This window comes from Anser anser (genome assembly GCF_964211835.1).
Source record: "Anser anser genome assembly, chromosome: 6".
NCBI lineage: Eukaryota > Metazoa > Chordata > Aves > Anseriformes > Anatidae > Anser > Anser anser.
In genome coordinates this window covers 40,426,774-40,451,943 of record NC_139726.1, presented here as the reverse complement: position 1 = coordinate 40,451,943, position 25,170 = coordinate 40,426,774, and the positions used below count along the sequence as shown (strand labels likewise).

Genomic DNA, 25,170 nt, shown 5'->3' with positions numbered 1-25,170 from the left:
ATAAATACTTTTTTTGTGAGAGGTGTGTTGCTCCCCCCCTCCCCTGAAACCTCTTGGATTTTTTGGTGGCTAATTGGCATTTTCATTCACTGTTTTGATCAGTGTCAGTTTGTGTTCACAAAGTTCATGCAATCCCTTTTGGTAGTTTTAAAGAGGTAAACTAATCTAGGCATTACTGGATCATTGCGCTGCGTAGAAGTTACATGTTCAGATGTCTGATGGAAAACAGGTAATCAAATGCTGTGTTTTAGCATGTTTGTTGCTTTTAAGGCTTCATGCGTGTTATTTTCTTTTATGAGCAAAATCCTAAATAGGTTAGAGAAACAGTAAATGTACATTTAATGTATTAGTAGCCATGTATTGTTTCCATATTCCGCATATGAGTTTCAGGTATTAAAGTTCTGAATAAATTCATCTTATTTTTAAACTGTAGAGTCAGTGCTATGTAGTATAAAAAGCAGACACTTTGTCAAGGGCTAGAAGGCTGTTGGTTGGTTGGTTGGTTTTTTGTGGTTTGTTGTTTTTTTTAGAAGGCAGCTGAAAATAGCTCTCAAGAATACAATATCTGTGTTAACCAAAGGTAAAAGGTGATTGCATGCTGTCAGTATACATTAGATGGGGGATGACCTGTCTTTCTATACCACTGAACTGTTTCCTCTTAAGAAAATTAATTTAGGTTACTGAGTTTCTGGGAGAGCCTCGTATTTGGTGGCTGGCAGTAGAGAATGTCTTGCCTCATTTTGGTTATGATTTGAAGAAAACAGTTAATGGCTATATGGGAATAATACTCTGGATTATCAGCAAGTCGTTTCTTAAGACACTTTTAAAACTGTTCTAATGGTTGGAAGAGCAATATAAGTGTTCTACATTGTGTACTTAAATGTTGAAAAACAGATTTTAAAAATTAAAGGAAATCGCTTTGATGTAAAGATGTTTGTAATATTTCTGGGGTTAACATTTTGTTACAATGGTATGTTTCTTCAGGCTGTGTGTGAGTGGATTTCCACGGCAGCATGAGAAACGCTGGAAAGAACACTGTGGTAGAGTGATGTTGGACCCTGACTTCATGGTGCAGCTGCTCACAGGTGTCTATTATGCCATGTAAGTAGATATTATATTTTTTTTTGTAAAAGAAGAAATGGCTAGTTTTAGATGAATTAAAATAGCAGCGTTTGTTGTTTTATAATTGAAAAAAATGAATTGAACTCTTAGGACACAGGAATCTAACTCAAATTAGTATATTTCCCATTACTTGCTCAGTCAGCCAACTGGTAATTTGTGAGTATCTCTGTAAGCATTGGAGTAGGTGGTGAAACACCAGCAGTAGGTGCTGAAGTGAGTGAGGCTCCTGGCATCATCTTTTCCTAAGCTTCCACTACCTTCAGATAACCTTCTGTTCAAAAGCATAATGAGCTTGGCTGCCAGGGTAACTTGAAGTGCAGTCCTCTCGAATGTCGGTAGCTTCTGAGGTGGCAAAAATCTATTTCTGATTAAAATTGAGTCCTGCTAAGTATTGTAAACCTTTATATCTTGACCCATTTTTTTATTCTTTAAGTTTGTCCTGATTATGGTATCAACATTTTTTCACTTGGAGGTGTCAGGGAGCATCCTTTTTCGTTACAGCAACAAGAGTAATACAAAACTCTGTCCATACTTCTGAAAGAAATAGAGGGGCTGGGTGTGTATGCAGTTGATGAACTTTCCACATAAGAAGTGAAAAGCTGTATTTGGGCAGCAAAAAAAGACCAGTGAGTTCCAAAGATACGAAAGATAAATTCCTTTTTTTACTTTTTAGATATAATGGTCAATGGGATCTTGGCCAGGAGGTATTGGAGGACATAATTTACAGAGCACAGCTTGAACTTTACTCACAGCCTCTGTTGGTAAGAAAAAAAATCTATTGAAATTTATGGATTTGATTAGGAAGAATATGGATGCATTTCTGAAGCGGACTTGTAATGAAAGCATTTGTCGCTGTTTACTGCATTCCCAAACACAAGTGGTTGTTAACAGCTGGTGTTTTTAACATAGCTATTTATACCATGCTTTATCTGCTAGGGTGTTGGGGTCTTCTAGAGCTCATTAATGCAGAAAGCTAGGATTTTCTGATGTTGTACAGTTGGATCAAAATGTTTGTTGTTTTAGCACCAGCTACTAATGAGTGATTCAAAGAAGCTTAACTGAATGGTTGTATGTCATAGGACGTTGGTTGCAAAAAGGTATATTCTTTGCTTCTAGACCTTCAGAAGGGTTTAGAATGTTTTGTGGTTTAACTGATAACACAACAGAAAAAACAGCAACAGGATAGAGCTGAAAGTGCAGAGGAGTTTTATCTCCAGAGTCAGTGTTGGATTTTGATTGATTAAAGTCACACATTTTAATCTTTACCTCCTTTAGAGGAGCATCAATAGAATGGTTTTCTTATGATCAATTGTCTTTTTTACCCCCAGTTTTCACTAGAATTGTTGTCCCAGTCATAAAAAAAAGAGAAATGAAGCAGGGAAAGAGGTGAAACTAAGCTGGATGTAGGTCCATGTGGTTGGAGAGGATGAGGAGGTTGACAAAGGAAGTAGGAATGGAAGGTTTTTATTTTTTGTCAGATGTAGGAATGAGACTTAAAATAAGAAAGAATAGTAAAGAAAAGAAAACAAGTTGAACAGAATATTATCTCAGTTTCTCAGAATTGTGGCCAGAAGCCTTTGGTCCTCCTATAAACTACCAACAGTAGAATTTCAAGGCTTTTTTTATATAGCTGAGAAAGGAGTGGATTGGGAAAAGTCCTTTTTTTGTGGCAGTCTGACATGCCTCTCTCCTCCAATAAATTAAGTAAAATTATTCTCTTGATGAATTAATATTGGCTGTAAAAACTGATCTACAGGCTTTCTGAGAGTTCTGCATTTTAAATGGCTGGTATCCATTGAATTATTATAATAGCTGATTCCTTTTGGAAATGACTCATTGCTCCATCAGATGGAAAGTTTTAAATTAAATATTGAAACTGCTGAATGAGGCCACCCTATCAAAATGCAACATTTAAAAGGTGTGTAGGAGTATCTGGAACCTAATTCAATTGATGATAGGACAATTTTCAATCCTGATTGTTTAGGACTTTTTAAAATCAGTTTGTCTTTTGAGGTGACTTTTAATTGTAAGAATCTTCTGGAATGTCTGTTCTTACAAAGATACTTTTGCCACTCCAAGCTGTTGTTTGGCGATGTCATGGTATCACCAATTTTTTCCACTTGCACACTTGTCAGGTTTTCATGCATACATGTGCAGGCATATCTGTGTGTTTTCTTCTTGCCCTGATCTTTGCCTTGTTTCCCATCTTGTTTCACTGCAGTTTTTGAAAAGCAGCATTAATAAATTATCATTTCATATTAAAAAATGACCTGCATGTCTATGGCCCCATGCTGTATAACCAAACCATTTGACCTTTTCAAATACTGAGTCCTTTTACCTAGTAGTAGTCTCCAGGAGATGTATATGATTTAGCTACATAAAATTTTGTATTTTAAACTCTTGTAGTTACTGGCACCAAATAAAATATCATCTGTGCATCATCACATATATATTTAAAGTTTGGTCTCTTCCTAGGATTGCCTAAATTCTTTGAAGTCCATTTAATATTTAGGCAATCCTCCATGGTAGGATTATTTTTAGATATCTGTACTGAGGCTATTCATGTAATTATGAGAACACTATCAGTCATTACAATAAGAAACATCACACTCCCTGTGTTTGGGTATGTCTGTTGGAGAAATATTTTTGACAATATAGTAAATCCATGTTCTTATTTAAATAGGTTTATATTGCCTGTGGAATAAAAATAAATCCTGAAATAGCAGCATAAGGAATCTGTGAAGTGTCTGTGATATAGAAGCAGTCTCCCAAGCCATTTTTTCACCATTACCCAGAGACTGCCCTGGAAAGGGCAGGAATTAATGCAAGGGAAAAGTTTTTTCTGGTAGAAGAAAAGAATCTGTTAACAAATACTGGATATTGGTTTTATAGTCACGAACACTGGAAGTTTCTACAGTTGGAAACTAATCAAAGTGATTCAATATTATTGCTAAGGTAGGCTGCGCTTTAGGAGTGAGTAGCTCAGTTCCTGTCAAATAACGTCTTCCTCTGAACACGAAGCTTCTGCACTTGTTTCAGAAGGAAATTGTTTACTTCAGTGCAGAGATGCACAGGCGTTGTTAGCCTGGTCCATAGAGGCATGGATCAGTAAGTCCCTGTTGTAATAACACCTTTATCCAGTGTTTTTTTTATTATGTACTTACTGCTTTTATTGCATGTTCTTTTTGTCAGAGCTTATTTCTGGTGGGCAAGAGTGGCTATCTGGCATAAAACCAGTCCTCTTTTGTCATTGCCAGTTGCAGATGTGGCTTGCTAAATCTGAATTCTGCTGTTGGTTTGCTTTCCCACCTTTTAGTACAGGATTAGTGCCCGTTGTTGTTAGGGAGCCTAAAACATAATGAAAGCAATGTTTTTTTCCATCCTGAAGTATTGCAGATTTTATTTTTCTTTTTTTCCTGATGGAGAATGGCTGTGTTTCATTCAAACTGTCTGTTCGGATTGCTTTACTGTTGCATGAACTTCATTTCAATGTGATTCTTCTCAGTCCCCAGAAGTACGATTTGTGCTGTTAAAAAGGGCCAGCTCTTAAACAGCTCCTCAAGTAAAAGTGCTGTGTCACTTCTCTGGTTCTAGTGCAGAAATCTACTAATTTTCAGATTTTTAATGCTGTATACTGAGAAAGGTACTTGTCAAAAGAGGGTGAAACATTAGTAAAGGAGAGGATTGGAAGATAAACAACTGTATATGGTTGAACTTAATCTGCTTTGGGTCAGTACAGCAGAAATTAGTTTCTGAAGTCTTTTATGAAATCAAGGATGGGGTGAAACCAGTGAGTTTTGTACCACTGCAGGAGGACAGCATGGAAAAAGGCCTGTGTGTGAATAGGAGAGCAATTGTGCTGAGGCTGAGAGAATTGACTAGCAAAGGACAAATCAGAGGTGACTACCCATAGACTACCCAAATTATTGTGGCAGCTATTGGCAAGTAGAATTTTATAGAGATTAACCAGATACATTTTCCATGCTTGTTTTATTTTAAGTCTAGTTGTCTCTGACCTTATTTTACCTATTGTGTTCACCCTTAGAGGGGGACTAAGGAGCATGTAGCAAGTCAAATATTTGTGAAATATAAGAGATCTATGAATGAAGTTGACATGTCAAATTTAAAATGTTCTAAAGTTTTTAATGGTGGTTGGTTGTATGAAGTCAATAAGATTGGAAAATCAAGGTGAGTTCACTTGGACTTTTTTTCTGAAGTTTTAGAACATATTTTGTGTATAGCAGCTTTATTTTTGCTGAATACTGCACATGCCACGGAGACCTAAATTGCTTATCATGAGCTGCTACATGAGTTTACTTCTAGAACAATCTACTTGTAAACTAGGAAACATTAATTGAAAGATGCTTTAATAATAGTAAATCTGTAATCCAACAGAGCCTTTTACAGTAAATTTAAAGGTACAGTTAAAACATCAAAGCCAAAAGAGTTTTGTATCTCAAAGATGCAAAACAAAGCATCTGGTTTTATAATAAAAATTAGATCTGTATTACAATATTATATGTACAATACGTAGATCTATATTTTAATATTATATATATTACTCTATTACAATACAATATATTACTCTATTACAATTACAATAAAAATAAGATCTGTAAAGATCACTGTATTTTAATGATTTGACGCCCATTGCTTAGGTTGCAATTCTTTTAAAATCTTGCAGGAGTCTAATCCTTTTTTGGGGTGGTAGGGAATGAGGGGGAAAACGGGACATGAAAGGAGACCGGTCCTGTGTCTCCCATGTATGAGGCCACGTGCCATTTGTATTGGCTCAGCTTGTGATCATACTCGTCATACGACACAAGTGGTATTTTTCTTGTCATTTTGCAATCTTGTTTGGATGGAGAATTTCTGGTGTAGGTTGTTACCTCTCTCTGTACACAGGCAAACCTGGAACAAAGTGGATTACATCAAAAAGTAAAAGTAGAGAAAATTCAACTGTATTTTTGGGAATAGGCTTGTGATGAGTTTCCCAACTTAGTTACCAACTGTGAATCTTGGGGATGGGGCTATCCATCTGGATGGGATCTGGCATAATTGACGGTTCTTGGTTGTTTTCCTTTACTGGATCCAGCAAAGAGATCTAAAGCTGCCATTTGTGCAGTCAAGGATGGTAGTAGTACAGCATTTTATTTTCATCTTAGGTTGCAAATGCCATGAAGAACTCACTGCCCTTTGATGCTCCTGATGCATCACAAGAAGGCCAGAAGGTACTGAAAGTAGAAGTTACTCCAACAGTGCCGAGGATTTCTCGGACTGCCATTACAACAGCTTCTATCCGTCGTCACCGCTGGAGGAGAGAAGGTGAGCTTTCTTTGGTGACAGCAAATACTGTAGCATACTGTATTCATCATCATCACTGTTACCTGGCTTCTGAGTTTGAAAGTTTGCGGAACAGTTGGTTGTGGTTGTTTTTGTTTTTTTCTTTTGAAAAGTGATACTCCATAACAATGTATAGTATTTTACATTTTCAGAGCACTGCATGAACATGAAGGTTTGGGATGTTTTGTTTTGTTTTGATTTGGTGATAACCCCTGAGGTAGGTACTAAATAAATAAATGGAGAGGCTGGAAATAGTTCATTAAGACTTTTTTTCTCTGTGTAACACAGCATAAAATTGTAGTGGCAGAGTTTGGTTTATAATTTGACTTCTTTCTTTGATCCACTCTGAAACCTAGCTGCACACCATCATAAATAGCTGAGGGAATGAATGGTATTATTCAGACCTTGACAGGGTTCCAGTTACCTACAACCACTAAAGGCAATGGGAGATGGAAAAGCTGAACATTGTATTCCTAGCATCATATGGCCCACCTTACAGAGGGCATATATCATAAAATAGCTTTGGATAGTTTAGAATTACAGCTTATTTTTCTTCAGTGAATATTTAGATCATATAGAAGTGTGCTTGACTATATGAAGACCAGTAAATATGTAGTAATGTTTACTTTTATATGGTGAAATCTTCATGGTAGCTATAGCAAAAAGCTTGCTTTGAATTCATTTTGTCAAACCTACAGAACTTTGTCTCTGCATGTATTAAACAGATTTTAAAAAGCTGCATAAATGGCAGAAGGTAAAAAGTAGTATAACCTAAAAATAAACTGGGGGTACAAGAGTCTAAAAAACAAGTATTACATCTTTCCTTTGATACTTTTTTTTTCCTATATCGTGTGCCAAAGGATTTAATGACTTCTGGTCTTCAACTGAATCAGGATGTTCAGGACAAGAAGCAGCTGTCTTCTGTTTTCAGGACTCTGGGTCATGTTTGTCTTTACTGTAGTTGCCATTACATTCATTTTCAAGTCTCTGGTCTACAGCATAGCCCACTTGTCCCTTTCTGTGGATGTTCTCACAAACTTAACTAAACATGGGTAGTGTTTCGTTGTTTGTTCCATGTCTGCATAAATCTTCTATTTTCCCTGCCTGGGTTGGAATGCCAAGAAAGGAATAGAAAAGCACTAAAATGTTATATGTTGAATCCCAGATGGCTTTGACTTCTCAAACGAGGCTGACTCAAGCATACCTGGCTCACCGATCCAACACGGCTCCACAGACCTAGGGATCAAACGTGAGCAAGAGGGGGAGGTGCTGATGCGCAGGACCCCTGAGCATGGCTTCCTGGAGCCCACCTTGGCAGCAGCCACAACAGAGGGTAGGACAGAGATGAGGAGGCAGAAGTCAGTGAGGCAGTTGCTGGAGGAGGATCCTGGCTCCCTATCCCCAAGCAGAACTTCTTTCCATTCTAGTGTGTGTTTCCGCTATCCCAGGGTGTATTAGCTTCTCTTTGCAATACACGCATCCCCTATATACCTAACATCAGGTCAGGTACTACCTTTTGTTATCACGTGGGCTGGCCTGGGGCTTGCATCTGTGTGGTGAAAGACTGCTTGGCATGGCAAAAAAAATAAAATAAAAATGACAGGGGCAATAGCCAAGAGCTTTGGGATTGCTTGGAAACTTTCTATTACTGAGCATGTTTAATATTCAGAAGGAAAAAATGCACCAGATAAACATGAATCTAGTCCTGAAAAGTAGACAGTATAGAGTATAGCTGTATTTGGTTGGCTACAACTTAGTTCCAATAGTGTCTTGTTAGTCCATGTTTTTTTTAAATTTCCAAGAACAAAGACAAGCCTATCTAAGACGTTCACAACTGGTGATATTTTGATTTGCCAGTCATTCTTTAACTGAAGATTCATACACTTACTAGTTTACATGAATGACCTGGTTGCTCTAAAATCAGTTATCAAAAGAGAAAAGAAAAATCATGTGTTTTCAAGAATAAATCAGGTTGTCATGTTTCTGAACACTTGAGAAACAGTATTTGCTTTTTTGCTCGGTTTTTGCTGTAGAGCTTCGTATGCCTGCTCTGCAACCAGCAATAGTAGATAGAGTAGCTGGCAGATACTCACTTTACTTAAGTTCATCTATTAATGTTCTCATCTTTATTCCACGAAAACATGCAGTTGAGTGCTGAATTTGGATCATGAATTCTCTTCGGTGATGAGAATTAATTTCTTATAAATTTAACTTAACGTAATTTCAAGTGTTTTCCTATTTTAAGTCTCCTTTTCCATCTGAACAGTCTATCAAACAGTTTTGGTATTTCCAACAATTATAGGCCTATCAGTTGATCATAAACAAGATTTATTTGTGGATTTGGATAGGAGCTACATAGGCTTCAAAATTGTTCTTCTGGAGAACTTGGAGATTTAATGTAATGTTATCAGAGAATCCTTTCCCTTAATCAGAGGCGCTATCAAACAATAATTAAGACATCATGCTTTAGTAGAAGATAATTGCATAAAAATTTATAATCTGTTCCTTGGTGCATAGTGAGTTTGAGCATGCTCAGTAAATAAGTAGTCTTCTAACTTCATTGGTTCAGTTGGTCTTACTTCATTTTACTAAACTTTGCATGTGCATGACCTGAAGGATATGGAGAAGTCCTCAGCTGCAGAGAACCTTCTGGGAGAGACAGAAAGTAGGAAAGAAGTTGATGTGGCCTTCTAGTCTTAATTTGTTTCAACACCTATATCGAGATGTTACTGGAGAAGTCATAACTCCACGTGCTTTATTTCTGTTGAAATTGGTTGAATATACTTCACTTCTTTAAATGTTGGCGGTATATAACTATGTGCTTGGGCAAATTGAATTCTGCCAGTTGACAGCATGTGGGAGAAGGCCCAGGAATGGAGTTTGGATTGATTATCAGTATAGAATTGTGTGTAGACAGAGTGGTCTGTTGTATTATTGATGCTGACTTCACCAAGTTTTGGTTAGAAAATTTCCTCTCGTAAATATAATTTTGATATCAAATGATATAATGAGAATGCTGATCATTTTCATTGACTCTTCAAACTTCAGGTATGGAAAGTATAAATAGAATAAAGGTTTCTTTAAAGACTGTAATAAAATCCTTTTCAGATCAGTGTTTTGACCCAATAAATAAAAAAAGGCAGATTTCCAGAATGACTCAGTAATACCATACCAAGGTATTCTGCTTTTGGGTGGTGGCAGCTACCACTGTGCACTATTTTGAGACAGTGAAGAATGTTGTATCTCTGTCTACAGGGTTAATTATGTACTGGCATTAATTATGTATTCTTTGGAGAGAGATTTATTCTGATAAAGAAGAGTGAGAATCCAAAAGATGTGCTATAGTGCAATCAATGGGATTCCTGTTAGGTTGCACTGTCTCTTTCACTTCTGGACTTATAGTAGAGAGTGCTTGGGAGGAGTAGGCTTTTAGGTTCTTTTTGTTAAATCATCTTATTGGTCTACTGGAAACAAACAAATAAACCTCTATGACTTCATCCTGTTTTTCCCCCAAACAGAGTATGCAAAGATTGAAATATTTTTGTTTCTGAGGATAGCTTTTAGAGGAAAAATAACATGTATTGCAAAAAGAGTGTGTTTGCTGAATTTTTTCAGTCATACTGAGAACTTTGTAGCTACATGGATTTGACTAGACAGAAATTCTCTTGCATGTTGTATTCTCTATCTTCTTCATTTTTGAGCACTGCTGAGCTGCTTGGGCCTTTCTATAGTTGCAGCATCCAAAAGCTTGCAACAACCCCTCTCAGTCTTATTTTTTAAAATCTGTGGATGAAATGCCACTTTTTCTGTGTGACTCAGGGCTTCAGTGTCCCTGACTGGGAACATAAGTTTTAGCATTTTGTTACTGAGAAATGTTTTGACATGAACTGTGAGGAAGCATTGAAGAAGCAGCGTTCTTGTAATAATGAAAAGCTTAGCAGTATTGTCTGGAGAGATTATTTTGCAAGTTACACGTCTTTTGCTGGAATAAAAGGGATTGAGAGGGGACTTCAGCTGCTGCTACTGCTGCTTGTAACCAAACATGCTTTCATCCAGCTTTGCATGATTATGAAGAAACATAAATGCTGGTTTATTGAAAAAGTGCTCTTGCTTTTAGTATGTTCCAGTTACATTGTACTTGTATTAGCGTCTTTGATTATGCATGGAAAGGTTGGGGGGAATGGAGATGTGGTGGGTTTTGACTAAAGTATCTTGCTGTCTAATGTAAGAAAAGACATATATGTCTCAACGAGAAGATGATGATCTAGCTTGACCAAACAGAGTGGAGTAAAAGTATATGCATTTTAAATATGGATACAGGAAGTTAAAGCAAGTAAACTGTTCTTCACTTTAATAATGGCTGTTAAAGCCTAAAAAGCTTCTTTTTTTTCTAAGCTTAAAGGCTTTGCTGAGGAAGGAAGACGGTAGTAACATGAACCTTTATGCTTCTTAAAGGCTGAGTCTAGTAGAACTGAATAAAACTGCAGAATAATCTCACATTGCGTTGGTGTGAGAGAGGCCTGAGCATGATCTGATTTGGAGAAGGCTAAACATTGTAAACTGATACACAATAATGGTAATTCCAAGGCAAAGCTTCCTAAAAAGAAAAATAGTTTTAAAACCAAAAGAATACTAAAACCTTTCTGGTTTATTTTTGTTTTTGTATTTTTGCTTTACACTGGAGAAACATGAGGTTGGATCAGCCCATGTTCCTTCTGCACAGAGGAAGAAACACTGAAGACTTTGTGTCTGTTCTGCTTGCCATAATGTAAAATTCTCTGTAGCGCTCTGCTAGCAATCAGTATGAATGGACCAGGTTCTACTCAAATGTTAGGATCTGTGAGATCCTTGCCACTACTTTTACCCCATAAAACAAGAAACAAAGTATCAAACCCAAGATCCATTTTCAGTTTTGAAACTTAAATGCTGCTCAGTTTTCTACTGAAACAATAACTCCTGTTATTTGGAGTTTAGAAAAAGGACTGGAATTAAGATTTAAAACAAAAACAAACAAACAGAAACCACAACAAAGTCTTTGTTTACAGCCCTAATCAAATTATCAGACTGAAAACAAGGATTTAAGACGGAAGCTTGTCAGTCTTTTTTCTTTAAAATACCATTCCAAAGCACAAAGCCTCTTTTACAACTTGAAGTGTTTCAAAGGTTAAATTTCTTTTATGACAAGATTTTTTTTTCCTCTTAAAAATCTTGATCTGAGATTAAAGATAATGTGATGGAAGGACCTGGATAGGATTGCTGGAAACGCAGAGAGGATTGAGCTCTGGGAGAGAGAGAACTAGGAATTAGGTTACTCTCCAGTAGAAAGTATAGTCACATTGTTTTAAGTGCCAACTACACACAACAGAAGCCTTCTATCTCTGTTGGAGCATTGTTGCAGGCCTAGGAATTAACCTAATTCTGAAGCCTACCCAGTACAAACCAGAAGATTTCCTGGACGTGCTCGGATCTTGCCTCAAACTAAGATAAAAATAGTCTGAAAGGCTTTATATATATATATGTATATATATAGCCTATATATATTATATATATATATATATATACACACACACACATATATTTCACTTTTCTTTTTTAAAACAAAAAACACGTTGGCATCAGTACCTGCAGACAGAACTAAATTTAACTAAATGGGGCCTAATTCTTTTTCTGTGTTTATAGATATACTTTTGGAGATATTCTTGACTGATGAAAATGATGTAGAGGACAGGCAAATGAAGCTCAAGATGTACTTATTTTATTATCAGATTCGCTTATTCTGCTATATGACAGAAAGATTATTTACCAAGAATCAGGAATTTTTAAGCAAGTTGAAACCAGGTGGATCAGCAAATGACATTTGTTTTGACATTGTGTGTATCTTTGCATTCATGTAACCTGAATGCTTACTATGTGTTCTGATTGGTTTGAGGTTTTTTGGTTGTTCCCTTTTTATTAATAGATGCTGAAGGTGTAAATGGAAGAGAGGAATCTGTGAACCTTAATGATGCTGATGAAGGATTTTCATCAGGAGCTTCCCTCAGCAGCCAGTCAGTTGGGACCAAACCACAATCATCTGTATCTCAGAAGGGCAGCTTAAGGAAAACAGCAAGTGGATGTTCTGCTAAGGATAAAGAAACCTCTTCTGCAGCAAAATCCAATGAGAGCCCTCGAGATTCAGTAGCTCGGAAGCAGTACATACACCAATCCACTGACCTTGGTACAGATACAATTGAGATGACATCTACTAAGAAACACCTCAGCCTGCCTGCTGGGCAGGTGGTGCCAAAAGCCAACAGTTTGAGCCTGATCAGGACCGCCAGTGCTTCCTCCAGTAAATCATTTGACTACGTCAATGGCAGTCAAACAGGCTCCAGTGTTGGCATTGGTACAGAAGGTGTTACCAATCTAGCCACTGGCAACACCAATCGGTTTTCAACTATCAGCCTACAGGAGGACCGACTAGGCCAAGCTGGGGAAGGTAAAGATCTTTTCCCCCCAGGAGCTCCCTTGACAAAGCAGTCTCGATCTCCAAGTTTCAATATGCAGCTGATATCCCAGGTGTAACTTTATCTCCCTTCGTTAGGACTCCCTCTTTCCCCTAAATCCCCAGGCAAGTTCATCCTTAGGCAAAACAAGAACCATCATCCTGCAGTGTGAAAATACTGACTGTTGTGATCTTGTTTGATTTGGTCTAGCTATCATACCATATTACTGAAACAGCAATAATTCTTCCCTCACCTTCATTTCCCCCCCTTGTAAAGATGGTTGTGAAGCAGTATATAATGTACTGTATGCCTATTTCCATGCCTTCCTTTCTCCTTGGGTGACGTGCAATCCATCGTAGGCTGATCAGTCCCATTTCAACACTGTGAGACTGGAGACACCGACGGAAATGGTGAATGTGATCCCTATGAGATGATGCTTTGGCTCTGTTAAGAAATAGAAACGGGTTTGTTTTCTCAGTCTACAGTACTGCAAAGACTACTGGATCATGACTTTTCTTTCTCAGAACCAGGAGTGCCTCAGAGATTCTGATGTGACTTTGGACCTCTCTGAGTTTGTGCAATCAATTCTGGGGAGGGGATTGTCATTGCTGCTCCTGGCTGCTTACAGCACTTTTTCATTAAAATGAGGGTAGATTTTTCTTGCCTGCCCCCGGTCTCTCATCCCAGAAGCTTTTGATGTTCAGCAACTGAGACATGCGTATTAACAAGTTGTTTTCCCTCAGAGAGAGGATTGTAAGTAGATAATGTAGGTTACAATGCGCTTCTAATGGCGTTGTAGCCATATGTAACATTACATGTCTTCCCTTCCAGGACACAGGGTCATTCTGCATGTAGACTAAAATCTAGACAAGATCATGCTGTTAAAGCAATTTGGTTTGTAAATGGGAGGGAGACACTACTTTCCCAGGAACTAATGGCTAGCTTTGCTCCATTTTTGTTATTGGTGTTCTTGTTGTTGTTGTTTTTCTTGTGAGGTGGTGATCACTGAAATGAAAGGTGTATTCGGGTAAAGAGTATTTCTCAGGCTGCTTTCTATGGTGTCATGGATGTTAGACATCCCCAACTCTCTCAGCTACTTTCTCAGTGTCCCTAAATTCAATGATGGAGTCACTTTAAGAATCTTGCAGTCCAGACAGACCATCTTCTTAAGGGGCTGTCTCAGGGATAGAGACAATAGTTTGCTAGAAACACTGAAGCTTTAATGTGAAATGCTTATCTAGAAACACCATTTGCACAAAGGGGTACTGATAGTCTTTTTTTCCAGAAGGATCACACTTCATTGCCTTGGTATATCTAATATGTTAGGTTTTTTTAATTGTTATTTTAGTGGATAGGCCCCTTCTCTAGAAAATGCAAAACTCATGTCATTGAGCCAAGCCTTGAATGTATATGACTGGTGTGCAGTGGTGACTGGCTGGTACTTATGCTACAGAACACTGCATGGAAGCACATTTCTGATTACATAGGAAAATGTTTGTCATCCCCTCTCTCTCTCTCTGGATTGCTAGAGAGCAAAGGGGAAAGTTCATCCTGTATTCTTAAGTAATGTATGGTATCCTGGAAGTTTACAAATTGTAAATGCACAGAAAAGAGTTACAATCTTCACATGGGCACTTTGGTTTCACTGTGAAGAGTAAACATAAGCTGTTAAAAATAGCAGGTTATCTTTGAATGACAGATAGAAATTCGGGACAATAACATGGTGTAACATTGCTGGTATTTTTTTTTTTTGCTTTTGAGCCTCTTTCAGATGGAACTTTTTTTTCAAATTTGCATTAAAATTCATTTAAATATTTGACATGTTTTTGTGCTTTGACAAGTCACTTTGACAGTCTAGTCTTCAGATCTCACATTCATAAGGAATTGAATTAAATGGCAGCTGGACTGATGCAGAAATTTAGTTAGAGTAAATAGAGTCATCAGAAAGAAAGCCTTACTGTTTCAAAATTGAAGTTAATCTTTAAAGGCCACCAGAGATAGAACTAAGGTAAAGGTGAGATTAAATTGAGGGATTTTCTGTAAGAATGTCAAAAGCTATATATGATTTGACTCTGCTTAATTTATTTTGTCAAGTTTTGCTGGTGGAGACAATTGGCAGGTCACGGTTGTGTAGAAATTCACTTGCTAGTTTGTTTCCTAAAAGTGCAAATTTGTTTTGTAGAGACCATCATAAAGGGAATTTTGTTTAAGACCCATCATGGTAAATTGATAAGGACCAAATGGTTAGCTTAAATCTTTGGGAAAGAAAAGGTTAGGATTATCAGCTGTATTTTGAAGAATTACTATACTTTATTATGCCTCTGCCTTTAAAAAATGGGATTGCTCATTAGCAAGGTTCTCTAGTTTCTGATTTTACCATTATAAACATTCCTACAGATGTTTTAGGACACTTAAATTGGGTCAAATTTCACGAAACAATTTTTTATACCCTTATGGGTGGGGTTCCACACAATTAAACTATTTCAGGAAAGTGAGACACCCCACTGACTCCAGATGGGGAAGTCAAATGTACATGTATAAATTTGTAGTTAAATCTTTAGTCAAATTATAATTTAAAATATTTTTGCAGTTCTTAGTGTTGATGATGTGCCTTTTGTTATATTTAAATGCATTGTATTTTGTTTTCTTCTTGTGTTCCTACCTGCACGAAGCTTTAAAAAGAGTTCAAATTTATCCCTATCAAAAACTATATATAGTTTTTGCTATGTGCTACATCCATAGCTTATCAAAATTACCATTGAGTGCAGTGTTTTATTTGTGGGAGCTTTTGTCGTTCTTCAGACATGTGCTGATCAACATGTCTTACAAAATGAGTCATCACTTACATCTACAAAACAGCTGAAATAACAGGCTTTGCCAGTGCTGTTTATCACGTTTATCTTTAATGTTTCTACACGTTTCAAACTATGCCAAGGTGTGTCAAGATTGTAATGAAACTTTATACAGTGATGCCCAGTACACTTGAAAGTATTCTGGCAGTAATAAAATTAGCAATGTCTAGGATGTGGGCTGAGAGAATGATGTGTTCTTTATGATAATGTGTTAAATACTAAAAGTACAAAACATGCTCAAATGTTCTCATACCTGTGACAAATATCTAGACTTAAACATCTTTATCCTGAATTCACTCAGCTGTGTCTTGTTTTAGAACATTTGGTACTCAACCTGAGACATTAGATTTAGATTTCTGCACCATTTCAGCGCAGCTGCAGCATCATACAAGAAGGTCAAAAAGCAGAACACTACTTCTTTTTTCCCCTGTGCATGTGCACGTGTGCACATACTTTTAATTCTTAGGTGAAGAAGTCTGAGGGTTATATATAGATGTATATACACATGTAAGTAGGGATAAATTAATTATCCCTTGATAAAGTTTTTACCATATTATGCTGCCATTTTGCCACTCATTTTTCTTGGGCTTAATAAGAAAATACAAAACGTTGGGGTTGCTGACTCAACCCCATTGATTAGCCTTTTCAGGGGTTTATTTTGAGCTGCTTTTGGTTGAATGTTGAGCCTCTTTTTGTTTTCATCCTGCGGGCAGCAAAACGGTGAGGTAAAAATGCCTATAACAATGAATGTTGCAAGATGAAGTTTTAAATGGCTTTATTATTCTTTTGATTTGGAGACTTTTTATGTCACTGTCTGTTTTAAGTGCAGATTTCTTTGAACACCCTTTCTGATGTGAATTTGAGAAAAATTTTAACAGCCTGCTTCATTCTGTAATGCTGAACGTTGTTGCAGCCAGTAAGCATTAGATGTAGTACTTGTAGTGTGCAAGCGTGTTGGTCTCCATTACTTAAATCTAAAATTTCCAACATACTCCTGCTAGCTTTGACATAATTAAATTCATCTGTTTTGACAGCAAAAGAGTGAGGGAAAAAAAAACAAATTCTGACAACGTATTTATTTGCACTACCTATGAATACTGGAGTTTACAGGGACAGGTTTTTTTCTCACCATGTGAGGTTTACTTGTGTGTCGGTAGGTACATACATTTGTCACGTGTTGACAATCAATTGCCTCAACTGTGTCTATACTGTATGTAAATATGAACATATTTTTCAAGATTAAGGGGGAAACCTGCACCTTAATGGTGGTAAAGCTGCTCAGTAGTAAGGTGGCCCCAACTCTTGCCCCTTTCTGTCTCCAGATAGTATGTGGTTTGTTTTACTTCTTTAATGAACATTATTAGTGTTCCTGGAAAATTATAGCTCCAGGGAGCTTTTCCTCAACATTTAATGTATAACATGTTCAGAGAATTGTATTTTGAAAAATTAGTTTTGGAGTAGATTATTTTATGCCATGGTTGAATTTTAACCTAAGAGTTTAAACTTTTCCTATTTTATCATGAACCAATAACCGTCTCTTTTAAGTGTTCAGGTGTTTTGATTTTGCTCACAAAGCAGAAATTTTTGTTTGGCTAGGCTTACAAATTTAAATTAACTTGAAGAGCAAGTAGGAACCAAGTATAACTTTTTGAATAAAATTCTAAAAATCAAGCACTACAAACTTGATACTATACTCATAATCCTGGAGGAGGTGTGGAAAACCATAATTGAACATGCTTGAATGGAATGGATGTGCTGCATAGTGAACCAAAAGATGTTTCTGATGTTTGTAAATCTGATGGTCTCATCCTTAAATTCTGCAATTCTGTCATTGCCAAAGATATTGCTACCATGGCATGCTTAATATAGCACTTAAAACCATTAGCTACATCTCATTGTAACATCCATTTACATCATTGGAATAGCTTGTGTTGGAATGGTAAACATGTTTGTTTTTTTTTAATGGCTTGTTTAGGATGATAAAGTTACAAAACTTTATTCCTTTCCAAGCATCATAAGCAGAGGACTGATCTGAATGTACTTGTATTTCATTCTTGTTTGATATCAAAATGTTCAACATTTTATATTTTTTCCAGTATTTTAAATGTTGTTTATTTCTAGTATATGGGCCTTAATTTCTCTTTTTCTTATTAAATTAAGAGAAATTTTTCTTAACTTTTTGAACTAATATTAATTTGTTGTCCCACTGTCACTTGAGTAAACTTAACTATGGAAAGCTTTTTTGTAGATGATTTAGAGGAACAGATACCAGCATGAGTGTTGTGTTAGTGAATGCATACATCAATCTGTCAAATTTGCATGTCATGACCAGCTGAAGAGCTAAAAATACTCACCTGCCTCTTATACAGTGATGGAAAACAGTGGAGAGCTGTGAGCAACTTGGTTCATTAATAGTTTATGAAAGAAAGCAGTAAATGGGTTTTGCAAGACTGGTATGTGTGATGATTTCCACTTAGTTACTATAAAATTTTATTTTAAAATAAGTCTTGGAACAAGCTTTCAAAACATAGCAGGTAGCTATTTCAGGTAAACTTTTCTCATAAGTTTGGCAAGTGTCAAGGCCTGCTGTCATTGATACATTAGAAGTTCAGAAGCAAACTATAGAAGTCTAAGGTACCTCACAGCTGCCAGGAATGGATTTAGTAAAAATCTGTCCCATGTTATATGACTTTATTAGAGATTTAATGTAAAAAATTACAATAATTTCTGCTTTTGTTATTTCATCTATTTTCTTTAGGGTAGAAAAACACATGATTTTTTTACTGTGGTCATCAGATTTTACAAGACGTAATATTTGGGGGACCAGATGAATTCAAAAACGGGTCCATAAATTATCTGTTCTATCATAAAGGATTACTAAGCTATTCCTCTGAGGAGCTGCTAGTGACAACACATGTACAGTAAAAACTTTGTGTCTGTACAGTGAAACCTTGGCCTACATTTTAGCTTCTTCATGACGGGCAAAGTGATTAATCAAGTTGTATTAAACAATTATTTGTTTGTGAGCTCCCAGTGTTTTATAGACAGTAACACGTAAGCGATTTAGAGCAGAGTGTCTTTGCATTTTGATAGTCTTTAAATTACTTCAAATTTTGACTCTTGAAAAGGTGATTAATTACCCATTAAAATGTGGTATAGATTTCACAGAGGTTTTTGATTTTGGAAAAGTGATTAGGGAAGATTTCTGATTTGTTTGTGATTACTTTCTAGTAAAGTGACCATGTGCTGCTTTGTTACGGAATGAATCTTTCTTTTAGGTTGGTAGTGGATCCTGTCCTGTGTGTTTGAGTCCTCATCCTTCCCAGAACAGATCACAAAACAGACAAATTAGTATGACTGAAGCAACCTTTTCAAAGAAAAATTGTTCTAAAAATAAATAGGACTTAAGAATGACAAATACTGGCTGTTGACATTGTTCTTTCTGTTTAAGTGGTTCCTATTGTGTTAGAACTTTCATGCTGTTAGTTTATGAAAAATTCAAGTATTAGAAACTTTATGAAGTATACAGTAGATGTGAGTTAGCAATCACTCAAGATAAACCACTTCTCAAAGTATTAATAGATTGCTAGTACTGGGGTGCGTCTGTGTTTTTTGTAAGCCAGTGTTCAATGATTACTTTGAAATAAGACTTTTTACTGTTTACTTGCAGAAGGTGCATACTTTTAGGATGGATGTTACTAGCTGGTTATTTATGAAGAAATACCATATGATTAAATAGAATTGAGTCATATAATTTTTTTTCCATATCAATGATTCCAGGAAAAAGCTAATAAAGATTTTTAATAATTAAATCAGATACATTTTAGATTTACTAGAGTGGCTTTTATTTGCTATAAAACTAAATCGAGGTACCCCATGCTGCATTTTTAAAATTTGTAATTCTTCTATTTTACAACGAATCTTTTTTGCTCTGTATTGTCCTTGTAAGAATACAGGATATGCTGTCAATTTTACTAGCAAAAAGAAACATTCTGCAAGGGTTAAAAGATTATTTTCTTACTTTTTCCTGTCATACCAGGTTTGTTTCTCTGAACTAAGGTTTCTGAGGATTTTTACTACTTTATGTAATCTTATCTCTGTCATAGAAGGAGCATAAGCAGCAAGTAGCCCACTTCTTGCGGACAAATAGGCTGGACAAAAGGGCATGGATTAGTAGCGCAAGTCCCTCTTCACCAGGGTAGGTAGCCCTGTGTGTTGGTGTGAACCCCAGGCGTTCAGGATGCGGTACTGGTGAGGGACTAAACCAAACAGGTTTTTAGTAACCACGACCTCTGCTGTGTGGTATGATGTCCTTTAACCTGGGACCAGGTAAAATCTTCATTCTTAGACCTGAAGATGGCACGTATCAAAGATCATGTTATTGGTGCATGTAAGCCATTATCTTACCTGTCTTACTGAACTGGTTAATGCTGTTGACTGTTGTTGAAATGTGAAATGTAGTTACTATTGACTCTGTAAATACCCGCCAGAGATGAAATATAATTATTTTAAATCATTGTAAATAGAGATGTATAAAACTCGACGCAATCTGCAATGCAGAAAAAATTATATATATATATATATAAAAATATATAAAGATGTTAAATAAATATCGTGCTGTTTCTGAACAGAGCTGTGTAGGGTGCCAGTTGACTTTTATTTATGTATGTATTTGTAACTTGGATGCGCGTTGGGCACGTCAGCTGAGGCTGGGGGCGGTGGCTTCGCGTCGCCACGGCAACTCCGGGCGGCCCAGCGCGTGGCTGGCAGCGGAAGTTCCGCCCGCTCCCCTCTCCCGCCGGTGGCAGGCGGGCCTGGGGAGAAGAGGGGCGCGGGTTGGCAGAGACGTACGTCAGTCAGCACCGCGCTGCGGCCCTCAGCGGTGGGGCGGCCCTCAGGGAGGGCGGCGGGTTCGGGCCCGCGCGGTGCGTAAGCGCGTTTCCGCCTCCCCTCAGCCGCCTCAGGGGCAGTGGGCAGCCCGCGGGTAGCCGCCAGGGCCGCGGGGGGTAGGGGCCCGGCCCTCGTGGGGGCGGCTGTGAGGCCCGGGTGGCCGCGGCTGGGGGTGCCCGCGGGGCGCCCGCCATGAGCCAGGCGGAGCGCAAGGGCGGTGCCGCCCTGCAAGTCAAGTTCGTGCCCGACGAGGCGGTCCTGAGGCACATCGCCGACGACGCAGGTACGGGGGGGGGGAACCGAAAAGCCTGGGGCGGCTGCTGGCAGCCCAGGGCCCGCCACCGCCTCCGCTTTCTCCTCCCTCTGCCTCTTCCGCCGTTTGTGCCTGCCCCGGCACGTGGAGGGGGCGGGTGCTGTTAGCTGCGACTGGAGGGGAGCACTGGTGCCTCCATAGAGACGTGGGTGTAACGGCCTGCGAGAGCGGCGCGCATCGCCTGGCTCGCTTCCCGCCCCGCCGAGCTTCAGCAGGCCCCGAGAACCACCTCAGAACGGGGCGTGAGGCGGCCGCCACGGGGAGTTGTGGCTGCAGTTCTGACCGCTTGTAAAGGCTGGAGTCTTAGTCTGCAAAATGCTCAAAACTTGCTTGCACAAGGCGCAGAGCACTCTGAGCCAATGTTGCCGTTGCTCGTGTTTCGAGCAAGGAGGTCAGATAGACAGTGTCCAGAGGTGTCTCAGCCTAAATTCCTCTGTGAGCATACTGGCAGTCTGCAGGCTCGGTCTTTTAGACTTGCTCCGTTTTCCTAGGGAAGAGAGGGGATGCTAAATGTCACCTTCTTCACGTGGCGATTGGAACTACTTCTGTGTGTGTCCCTGCCATTTCTCCCAATCTGTGGAAGCAGGTGTGTGTCGAAATGGGGATCACGTCCTCACAATTGACTTCAATGTCTAGCCACAGAAGGTAAAGCCTTTACCACAAAAGGTAAAGGTGCCCCTAATTGCTTTATGGTCAGCTGACCTCCATGGCACAGACCATCTCTTCTTTTACCAGGAAATCTTTTCTTTGTATTTATATGTGCTTTGCACAACGGTGTCTTGGTCTGTTAAAGGGGTGGCTGCATGCTACTGCAATCGAAATCATAGAAAGTAAAAGCTTTTATAACAATTGTAGGTATTAAAGTACGAAAAGACAAAACTCCACTGACAGTCAATGTGAAGAGATTTGTGAAGAAGCTCGATAATCTCTCAGATGATGAAGCTCAAGAGTTCCTGGAAGAGGACTATGTTGCTGCTCTAGGCATATGTGCTCAAGGTATTGGCTGGGAAAACCTAACACAGCTGTTACTTCAGGAGATTCTTTTAGTGTTAAAAACCTGTACAATGCTTATGAAATTGTTCTTGAAGGCTCTTAGTTCTAGATATGCTGGTGGTAACAAGTAGAGGAGAAGATAATGATTTCTAGGATTCTTTTTAATGGTGCTTATAACACCTGCAGTGTAAAGAGGTCTTTGAACTCCATAGTATTGTATTCCATCTTTCTTGGGTTGGAAATGTACCAGTGCTTTTAAAGTGGTTTCAGGTAATATTTCTGTTTCTAGATTCAATGGAAAATGGCTCAAGCGTAGGTGGTGGTGAAGTTTACTCATTCCAAACTCCCAAATGCTCCAACAAAATGGCAGAGCTGGGTACGTTTTCCTCTTTCCTTGTTGTTCTGGCTGGTGGTCTTTTTGAGTACCCCTGTGAACATGATCTGACTCTTCTGTTCACTCAAAAGATATGTTTGCACTATTACTGTGGCATTTATCTGACTCTGAATCAGTCTTCCTCAGAAACAAAAGCTTAGCACTAGGGCAAAGCAAAGGCATGGTGGGGATAAGAGGTACATATAATGAATAAATACATAAGAGAAAGTAGAAGTTTCTTAATGCTGGGAGAAGTATTTGTATGTATGTGCCAAAGGATGGCAGGCATTTTGTGTGTGTATCTTAGAAGGATGTATAAGAGTAACTCGATGCATAGCAAAGAGTTTTAAAAAAAAAAAAAAGGTAGTATTAGCTTTGTGTGGAAGGGGATTTCTCTTACATAAACTGTGTTTGCTAGGCTAACTGTTGGCTAAGAAGAAGTTCTGTACCTGACATGTGAAACTTCTTTCCCCTCCATACCCTACAGCCTCTGAATTAGCACAGACACCAGGACAGAGTGTTGCATCTGATCACTCTGAGTGCCCTGAGAAGACAACCAAAACCCCTCAAAGCAGCAGTAAGTTCTGTGATGCTTTGGGAAACTGAAGCTGAGTGAATAGGTGTTATGTTCATCTTTGTGTGGTAAAGCAGATGCTTGAGCCTCAGATTCTGTCATGCCTGAGAATTCTGGGCAGTTCAAATTTGTAGGCTGAATTTGCATGGCATCTTGTTCACCTGGCTGTTGCAGCTTATGTTCTGTCCTGCTGGTATAGATAAAACAGTAATTTCTCTCTCATCTGTTGCTGTCACACTTAACCATTTCCTCCGTGTTCAACACAGATGCTTGCTTGCACTTGAGTTTTGAGCTAAGCTGGTGTGTTGAGTGCCAAATGGGTTGTGGGTGGGATTGCATGTGTGTTCACATGTAACTTTGCAATTTATGATTTAGTTTTCAAGCACCTAATGCTGTAGGGAGAAATAAAGGTGCAAGGAGTCAGTGTGATCAAGATTGGCAAGAGCACGTTACTTTGTACTCAGAAATGGAGTCTGATGTGCTTGGGTGGGAACATTTAGCTCCTTTTTATCAACCTGTTCTGCTGAGGGCCTCCCAGAGCTGTGACCAGAATTAAAAGCTGCCTTCTGTGAAAATAATATTGACTAACTTTGATATCTCATTATTTACCTGTGGGGAACTAAGAGCTTCCCCCATACCACTCACGGAGCTGATACTCTGGTGCAGCGTACCTTTGAATAGTGGATGCCTATTTTTCTAATGGAGCATCCTGTGCTGCTGTTGAAAATACGCAGTATTCTGTTATGCTGTTTCTTGTCTTGCAGAACATTCAAGTTCAAACAAAGTTCAGCAGAAGGTGAGTGATGACTTTTTTTTTTTTAATTCACTTTAGTGCTTGAACTAGCCAGTTACTACAGTTCTGGAAATTATGGATCTTGAAAAACCTCACCCACATTATTATAGGTGTGTCTCTGTCTCTGCTAATGCAAGTGGGCAGGGGTAGCTCAAGTGAGAACCAGAACTACCATTAATCAAGTCTATAGGATTTAGAGTCAGTGTGCAGATCACTGGGTTTAACAACTTAATTAGTATGGATGGAGATTATTTCTGTGCATTACACAAATGAGGATGTTAAACAATCTCTTAATATGCAGTTAAACTCATAGCTTTCCATTTCTCATTAAAGGATGGAACAACCCTAATCATAAGGATAGCAGTGCTGTTAGAACAAGAATTCAAGAACTGTGATGCTGTTCAGTTTCTTCAGTTATCATTGGTTTATTTTAAAAAGAAACGAACACACAAATTGTGATATTGGGGGAGATATCTTGACAGTTGATGTCTCCTTTTGTGATGCTACAGACACATACAGTCTACACCTGTCAGCTGTGGTTATAGAGAGAGTGCTGTGAAACAGCTGGCTTTCTAAAACATCATAGCATCGTTTTAGAAATGTGTGCAGAGCTTTTCCTTTGTAAGGTTCCCAGATGGGAGATGCCCATAAGAGTTGTTGGTTTGGGATGCCATATTCACTCCTTGATGATACCACATCACTTTGGATTGTTGCAAACTTGATCTGGTGTCTGTCAGGCGTGTGCTTTGTACATGTTTAAGGAAGACATGCCACCGCAACTTGGTGACCTTGGGCAGCTCAGATTCCATTTTCTGTACTCCTTTTGGGTTTAATATTCTGAGTGGGAGTTTTTATGGTGGGCTTCAAAATGACCCTGTGTAGACATTGTGATGCGGAAGATGACTGCTCAGGGGAGCAGAAGCATTTCCAATTCCTCCTTTCTTCAGTCTGACTCTTCTGAAGGGGCCAAAGTTAGCATCTTGGTTGGAGATTTCAGTTTTCTACACTCCACCTCAGGACGTTAATTGAAAGAATTAAGCCCTTTTTGCATCCTGATCCTACCTCTCTCTAATTGTGAATGGCAAGATAAGAACTCTACAGACTTATTGCCTCTGCTCTCCCAGTTTCTTGTGGGCTGTAATAGCTTGGAAATTAAGCCTGATTCTATGCTTTGCTTAGCAAAGGGCTCTTTTGGGAAGGTATATGTGACTTCTTCTAATGCCATTTTTGTTGTTAATTAATAATGTTAATTAATAATGTTGTTGTTACAGAGTAAAAAGAATGATTTTGTGTCTACCACACCTTACAGACTACGCAAAAGGCTAGCAGGTAAAGATAAACCTCTGTAGTCAGCTCCTATAGTCAGCGAAGCACTGTGTTCAGAGGACAGTGCTTCACCTGCATATGATCTTCTGCCTGTAGCAGTGGACTG

General features: G+C 38.4%; 2 protein-coding genes across 14 annotated transcripts in view; both read left to right on the top strand.

Annotated features, from left to right (window-relative positions):
- HYCC2 (hyccin PI4KA lipid kinase complex subunit 2) overlaps positions 1 to 20,432 on the top strand; it is a 57,514-nt gene extending 37,082 nt beyond the window's left edge. For 9 of the 11 annotated variants that reach the window (XM_083842588.1, XM_083842598.1, XM_083842592.1 and 6 more), the window contains 5 exons: positions 985 to 1,101; positions 1,796 to 1,883; positions 6,288 to 6,447; positions 7,631 to 7,798; positions 12,425 to 20,432. In XM_083842588.1, the coding sequence (XP_083698714.1) occupies positions 985 to 1,101; positions 1,796 to 1,883; positions 6,288 to 6,447; positions 7,631 to 7,798; positions 12,425 to 13,029 (1,138 nt within the window). In that variant the 3' untranslated portion in view covers positions 13,030 to 20,432. The remainder of the gene's footprint in view (positions 1 to 984; positions 1,102 to 1,795; positions 1,884 to 6,287; positions 6,448 to 7,630; positions 7,799 to 12,424) is intronic. The other 2 variants (XM_083842589.1, XM_083842590.1) reach the window with 1 other exon arrangement.
- A 143-nt stretch (positions 20,433 to 20,575) lies between these two features.
- Positions 20,576 to 25,170, top strand: part of ORC2 (origin recognition complex subunit 2) — a 20,282-nt gene continuing 15,687 nt past the window's right edge. For 2 of the 3 annotated variants that reach the window (XM_083842624.1, XM_083842622.1), the window contains exons 1-6: positions 20,576 to 20,975; positions 21,861 to 22,001; positions 22,288 to 22,374; positions 22,859 to 22,948; positions 23,710 to 23,741; positions 25,010 to 25,067. In XM_083842624.1, the coding sequence (XP_083698750.1) occupies positions 20,885 to 20,975; positions 21,861 to 22,001; positions 22,288 to 22,374; positions 22,859 to 22,948; positions 23,710 to 23,741; positions 25,010 to 25,067 (499 nt within the window). In that variant the 5' untranslated portion in view covers positions 20,576 to 20,884. Of the gene's footprint in view, positions 20,976 to 21,496; positions 21,592 to 21,860; positions 22,002 to 22,287; positions 22,375 to 22,858; positions 22,949 to 23,709; positions 23,742 to 25,009; positions 25,068 to 25,170 lie in introns of all 3 variants that reach the window. The other variant, XM_083842623.1, reaches the window with a different exon arrangement.